Raw genomic sequence first — 7,572 nt, forward strand, 5'->3', positions numbered from 1 at the left:
CTATATAGTATTCCATTGTATGAATACACCACTATTTACCCATTCTCTGTCCAGTGGAAATACGGATCTCTAGTGATGTTGCTGTGAATACTTTTGCACATGGCTCCTGCTCGGACCTAAGGCATGCAAATGTTCACTTTTATAAGATAGTGAAAAAAATTATTTTAAAAAAGTAGCAGTAAGTGGGAATAATAATACCTCCTTTGCCTCCTTTACAGATAGTTTTGAGATTAAAACAAGCTAATGGATGTGAACACACATTTAGTACATTAAGAAGACATGCTTGGCATACTGGTTTTTGGTCCAAGTTCAAACTCCTAAAGTTGACCCATGTGCATTCTAGTTCCTTGGACCAGAAAGACCAAAACTATTCATTGTCAATTTAAAGTATTTCTAGAATTTTCTGATAAAAAAGTCTAGACTCTTAGATTCTGAGGCAGGTGTCTGTCTGTTTGTTTTCCTACCTGACAGCAACCTTTCCTTGTTCTATCCAGTAATATCACCCCAATTTTCCAAGGATATACCTCTGTTCTATTTTTGGAAATTTCCCCAAGTGCTCCGCTCTCCCCAGCCAGCTCACTCACTGTGGTTAACTATCATTGTCATAGATTTGGGTTTTTTGTTTGTTTGTTTTTTGTTTTGTTTTGTTTTGTTTTGCTTGTCCTCTAAAGACTCCATTTACTTCTGGTAAATCCGCCATGATTAATTGATTACAAAAATGGCCACAGTTGTTCATATCTTCCTGTATCTACACCTTCTACAGCTCCTCCCATTAAGAGATGGCATCTGTTTCTCCACCCTTCGAATCTGGACTAGTGTTTTGTTTTGGCCAATAGACTGTTGCAGAAGTGATGATTATGCCAGTTCCAAGCCTCGGCTGGATGCTTCTGCTCACTCTCTTGAACCGCTGGAACTACCATGAGAACAAGCCTGGGCTAGCCTTCTGGAGGGTGAGACCCAGCTACCAGCTATACCAGACAAGACCATCCTAGACCTGTCAACCCCCAACCAACCCACCAGCAGACCACAGGTACATGAGCCCAGCCAAGATCAGCCAAGCCTGGTCCAGAACAGCAGAGCTATGCAGCCAACCCATAGATTCATAAGCAATAATAAATGGTTTGGTTTCAAGCCACTGAGTTTGAGGATGGTTTATTACGCAGCAGTTGCTAACTCCCATATCCAGCAATACAGTACAAATTAAGTTTTATGCAGGATCAAGTTTTGGTAGTAGGTGGGCCCTGCAGGATATCTAGTCCTCTGTATTGCTTCTTGACTTCTTCATTTCCTTCTTTAGCCTGTCTCTCAAGATTAGCGTTTCTCGGTTTCTGTTGTCAGGCATCTTCTCACTATTCTTTCTCCTTGGTGAGATTCATCCCATCCCGTGGCCTCAACTCTTACCTTTATATAGATGATTTCCAAATCTACCTCTAACCAAACTCTTCTGAGGAGATGCAGAGTTCAAATGGTCTGCTGGACAAATCCATATAATACTGTCCCAGAAAAAGCATAACTCAGTATGTTTAAATGTGAAGTCTTGCTACCGCTCCTCCATTGTTTCCTATTTCTCCTCCTAACTCCAGCTTGATTCCTCTGTCTCTGGTTAATGTCAACACTATCCTCACATCACCCAGGCCAGAAACTTCATCATCCCAGATTCTCCTCATCCACCATGTCTAATCATTCAGCTGCAGTGTCTTATAGCTATCCCTTCCTTTCCATCTTCACGGCCCACTCCCATGCTTCCTTTTTCTTCTTCCTCTTCACCTCCTTTTTTCTTGCTATCAAAGTTTGATCAGTGGTCCAGCAATATTAACATCACTTGGGGGCCTATTAGAATTGTAGAATCTTGAGCCCCACCTCAGATCTACTCAATCAGAATCTGCATTTTAACAAGATCCCTAGGTGATTCATATGCATACTAGGGTACAATAAACAACTCCCCAGTTGAGTCTCAACCTGGATAGGTATAGGCCCTCACCAGTTTATAACCTGTGCACCATGTCTATGGCACTCGAGTCTGGTTGAATACCTGGGAAGTCAATTTTCCATGCATCTTTTCATGATTTAATCTTTTAAAAAAGAATATAACATTTTTACTTGTTTTTTCAATACAGAAATACAAAGAAAGAAACTAAAATTGGCCTGTGCCTTGCCCAGATAACTCCAAATGACATTTTCTTTTTTTAAAAAAAGGACAATTTACCTGAAGTTAGACAATTAAAACAATAAAAATGTACAAAGTGATGACTGGAAAACCTCTAGCACCACCCCAATCCCAACCCCTCTCAAATATAGCCATTCTTGATCAGAATTAAACTTCTAAGAAGTAATTAACCTTCCAGGAAATAAGTATATACCTGCATATATTTATCTGTTTATTCTTTTGTTTGAAAAGTATAAATTACTCCCTCTTAGTCATCATGATTTTTTATACTTAATATATCTCAGATATTTCTTTATGAGCATATACAGACTTTCATAATTTTTAACACTACATAGTGTTCCATTAGATGGATGATTCCATCAGATCATTTCCCTATTGAGACTGCCTTGATTGCTTCCAGTTTTAGCTATTGAGGGTGGTTTTATTATTACAAACAAGGTCGCAATGGTCATCCGTGGACATATATTTTGGTAACCTTCTGCAAGGATATCCATAGGGTAAATTTTCAGTGGCAAGATTATTAAGTATAATGATTAGGATGCTTTTGTTTACAAGTAAAACACAACTCCAAGAGTAGGGTGAGCTAGAGCTACCCAGTTTCTTTCAGTTTCTATGTACTGTAGTCCCTACTTTATCCAAGTGGATTTTTAAATGCAGTCCCTGGACCAGCAACCTCAGCAGGCTTCTTACAAAAGGAAATTCTTGGTCCCTACCTCAGATCTACAGAATTTGAAATTCGAGATGGAGATCAGCAATTTGTGTTTTAACAAACTACGTGATTCTGATGCACACTAAACACTGAGAACCATTGCTGTAGGCAAGGTAACCATGAGATGGCTGCCAGTGGCAAAGGACGCAGAGTCTCTTCCCTTAAGTTCACAAAAACTTCTGATCTAGCCTTTCAAGTGAGCAGGACTCCCAAGATGCACCCTAATTGGCTTGCTGATGTTACAAGTCTTCCCTGTAGTAATAATGTCTGTGGCTAGAAGAGCTAGGAGTAGAATCAGTTTATCCCCAAATACATGGGCTATGAGTGGGAAGATAGATACACAAATAAAAACCTATGAATTGGTAGAAAGGAAAAAGTGGGGAATGATTGCTGTGAATGCTCTAGCAAAGTCCACCACATTCAGTCAAAGAATCTGTGCATGTTCTATTTTCATAAATATTGCCAATTTGTACCTGCAAAGAGTTGCACCAACTTACGGTCTCACCAGCAGTGTATATCTATTTCCTCATATCCTCACTTGCTCTACGTATAATCAAACTTTAAACACTTCCCAATATGATAGGTGAAAATGGAATTTTATTGTTTTGATTTATATTTCTTATGTATCTCATGGATGAGATTGAACGTATTTTTGAATCCTTATTGATGTGTATATGTCTTTTTTTTTAAAGATTTTATTTATTTATTCGACAGAGATAGAGACAGCCAGGGAGAGAGGGAACACAAGCAGGGGGAGTGGGAGAGGAAGAAGCAGGCTCATAGCGGAGGAGCCTGATGTGGGGCTCGATCCCATAACGCCAGGATCACGCCCTGAGCCGAAGGCAGACGCTTAACCACTGTGCCACCCAGGCGCCCCTGATGTGTATATGTCTTTCTTTGTAAATTACTTGCTTATTCTATAGCTCATTTTACTATTGGGTTTTGCCTTTTTCATGTTGTTTTTTTTTCTTTTTTTGGTAATAATTTTTTATTATGTTAGTCACTATACAGTATATCCTTAGTCTCTGATGTAATGTTCCATGATTCATTATTTGCATATAACACCCAGTGCACCATGTAATATGTGCCCTCCTTAATACCCATCACCAGCCTATCCCAGTCCTCTACCCCCTCCCCTCTGAAGCCCTCAGTTTGTTTCCCAGAGTCCACAGTCTCTCATGGTTCATTCCCCCTTCTGTTTACCCCCCTTCATTCTTCCCTTCCTTCTCCTACCAATCTTCCTATTACTTATGTTCCATAAATGAGTGAAACCATATGATAATTGTCCTTCTCTGCTTGACTTATTTCACTTAATCTCCTCCAGTCCCATCCATGTTGCTACAAATATTGTGCAATCGTTCTTTCTGATGGCTGAGTAATATTCCATTGTATATATGGACCACATCTTCTTAATCCAGTCATCTGTTGAAGGGCATCTCGGCTTCTTCCACAATTTAGCTATCGTGGACAATACTGCTATGAACATTGGGGTGCATATGGCCCTTCTCTTCACTACATCTGTATCTTTGGGGAAAATACCCAGGAGTACAATTGCTGGATTGTAGGGTAGCTCAATTTTTAACTTTTTAAGGGAACTCCACACTATTTTCCAAAGCGGCTGTACCAACTTGCATTCCCACCAACAATGTAAGAGGGATCCCCTTTCTCCACATCCTCTCCAACAATTGTTTCCTGCCTTGTCAATGTTTGCCAATCTAACTGGCATAAGGTGGTATCTCAATGTGGTTTTGATTTGAATTTCCCTGATGGCTAACGATTTTGAACATTTTTTCATGTGTCTGTTAGCCATTTGTAGGTCTTCATTGGAAAAGTATCTGTTCATATCTTCTGCCCATTTTTTGATTTGTTATTTATTTCTCATGTATTGAGTTTGTGAAGTTCTTTGTAGATCTTGGATACCAGTCTTTTATCTGTAGTGTCATTTGCAAATATATTCTCCCATTCCGTGGGCTGCCGCTTAGTTTTTTTGACTGTTTCCTTGGCTGTGTAGAAGATTTTGATCTTGATGAAGTCCCAGAAGTTCATTTTTTCTTTTGTTTCTCTTGCCTTTGGAGGTGTGTCATGAAAAAAGTTGCTGTGGCCGATGTGAGACAGGTTGCTACCTATGTTCTCCTCTAGGATTTTGATGGATTCCTGTCTCACATCGAGGTCTTTCATCCATTGGGAGTTTATCTTTGTGATGGTGTGAGATAGTGGTCAAGTTACATTCTTTTGCATGTAGCTGTCCAGTTTTCCCAGCACCATTTATTGAAAAGACTGTCTTTTTTTCCACTGGATGTTTTTTCCTGCTTTGTCAAAGATTAGTTGCCCAAGGAGCCGAGGGTCCATTTCTGGGTTCTCTATTCTGTTCCATTGGTCTATGTGTCTGTTTTTGTGCCAGTACCATGCTGTCTTTGTGATCACAGCTTTGTAGTACAGCTTGAAATCCGGCAACGTGATGCCCCCAGCTTTGTTTTTCATTTTCAAGAGTTCCTTGGTGACTCGGGGCCTTTTCTGGTTCCACACAAATTTAAGGGCTGTTTGTTCCAGTTCCTTGAAAAATGTCATTGGTATTTTGATTGGGATGGCATTGAAAGTGTAGATTGCTCTGGGTAGCTTAGACGTTTTAACTATGTTTATTCTTCCAATCCATGAGCATGGAATATTTTTCCATCTTTTTGTGTCTTCTTCAATGTCTTTCAAGAGTGATTTGTAGTTTCTAGAATATAGATCCTTTACATCTCTGGTTAATTCCGAGATAATGTATGATTTTTGGTGTTATTGTAAATGGAATGGATTCCCTAATTTCTCTTTCTTCAGTCTCATTGTTCGTGTATAGAAATGCAGCTGATTTCTGAGCATTGATTTTGTATCCCGCCACATTACTGAATTGCTCTATAACTTCTAGTAGTTTGGGGGTGGAGTCTTTTGGGTTTTCCATATAGAGTGTCATGTCATCTGCAAAGAGAGACAGACAGTTTGACTTCTTCTTTGCCGATTTGGATACCTTTTATCCCTTTTTGTTGTCTGATTACAGCAATCATGTTGTGTTTTTTTCTGAACTCGTTGTAAATTAAAGAAACTAGCCCTTTGTCATATATGTTGCAAATGTTTTCCCAGCTCTGTTGATCTTTTGAATTTGTTTAAGGTATTTTTTGTCTCACAAAGCTTTTAACTTTTATACACACAAATTCATCAGTAGTTTCCTTTATTGGTATCTGGGTTTGGGATTCTGCTTTAAAAGGGTATTCCCTATTCTTAAGTACATATAAATATTCATCTTTTCTTCTAGAATTATGTTTTCATTTTTTTCCTTTTCCACTTCTGATCCATCTAGAGTTATATTTTGGTACAAGGAGTAAGGTAAGGATACTCTCTGCCCCACCCCAACACCAAGTAGCCAGTTATCTGGGCACTATTTATGAATAAGCCCTTTTTTCCCCACTAATTTCAATTGCCACATTTATCATAAATGAAATCCCTTTTTGTATTTAGGTCTCCTTATGGAATCTATTTGTTCCATTGATCTAATTCATTTCTTGTTCTAAACTGTATTAATCATTTTACTTCTATAGTATTTTTAATATCTGACAGAACTAGGTTTCTATCACTTCCTTCTTTTTTTTCTTTTTTAGAAATGTTCTAGTTATTCTGCCGTGTTTACCTTTCCAGGTGAACTCAAGTCAGTGAAGCTTTTAAAAATTAAGGACACTGGGCCTTCACTTCAGACGTAGTGAAGAGGATTTTTTTAAATGTGACACTCCATAATGGGTTGAATAGTTTGCCGCCAAGATTCACATCCACCCAGAACCTGTGATTGTAACCTTATTTGGAAATATGTTCTTTGCGGATGTAATTGTGTTCAAATGAGGTCATACTATAGTAGGGTGGATCTTAATCCAATGATTGGGGTCCTTATAAGAAAAGGCAGATTCAGGCACACAGGGAGAATACCATGTGATGGTGGAGGCAGAGTGATACATCTGCAAGCCAAGGAATGTCAAGGATTGCAACCACCAACAGCTAGAAAGAAAGGAAAGATGCTCTGCTAGGGCTTTCACAGACAACGTGGCTTGCCAACACCTTGATTCTGGACTTCTCGCCTCCAGAACTGTGAGACAATAAATTTCTATTGTTTTAAGCTATCCAGTCTGTGGTACTTTGTTATGGTAGCCCTAGAAAACTAATACACACTCTCTATCTAAATTCTTAAAAAAATCTTTAAGTATGATTCTAATATACCACGAGGGTTGAGAACCACTGGACTGAGTAATAATCATAACCATTCTTGACTCACTCGGTATTTAGTAGGAGTAGAAAAACAGGATGGCTGAAATAATTCCCCTTTTAAAAAGGGAGTCTTGGTGTTGAAACAATCAGCTATCCATTTGGGAAAAAATTACTTTATCCCTATATCATATTAAATTTACTAGAATAAACTCAAAGTATTCTAGAAGCTGGGAACAAGACAAAATCCCTACTCTCATGGAGTTTCCAATCTAAGGAGACACAACAAATTTCAGAGAGGTGATGTATGAAGAAAATAAATCAAAGTAATGAACTAGGGCACATCTTAATGGAGAGTGGGTGGTCAATTTAGTTAGGGTAGTCAGGGAAGGCCTTTTGGAAGAACTAATATTTGAACCAAGTGCTGAAAGTGGCAGGCATAGGAAGATATGGGGGAAGAGAGTATCTA

The 7,572-nt window shown here is 38.8% G+C and overlaps 1 protein-coding gene across 2 annotated transcripts in view; it reads left to right on the forward strand.

Annotated features, from left to right (window-relative positions):
* The window catches only part of FAM120C (family with sequence similarity 120 member C), a 116,489-nt gene extending 109,468 nt beyond the window's left edge, over positions 1–7,021 (forward strand). The window contains exon 17 of one of the 2 annotated variants that reach the window (XM_087859582.1): positions 764–7,021. In XM_087859582.1, the coding sequence (XP_087715708.1) occupies positions 764–922 (159 nt within the window). In that variant the 3' untranslated portion in view covers positions 923–7,021. The remainder of the gene's footprint in view (positions 1–763) is intronic. The other variant, XM_087859581.1, reaches the window with a different exon arrangement.
* Positions 7,022–7,572: the final 551 nt, after the last annotated feature.

The sequence above is a fragment of the Ursus americanus genome, chromosome X (assembly GCF_024610735.1).
Source record: "Ursus americanus isolate L20-20 chromosome X, mUrsAme1.1.p, whole genome shotgun sequence".
NCBI classification, from domain to species: Eukaryota; Metazoa; Chordata; class Mammalia; order Carnivora; family Ursidae; genus Ursus; species Ursus americanus.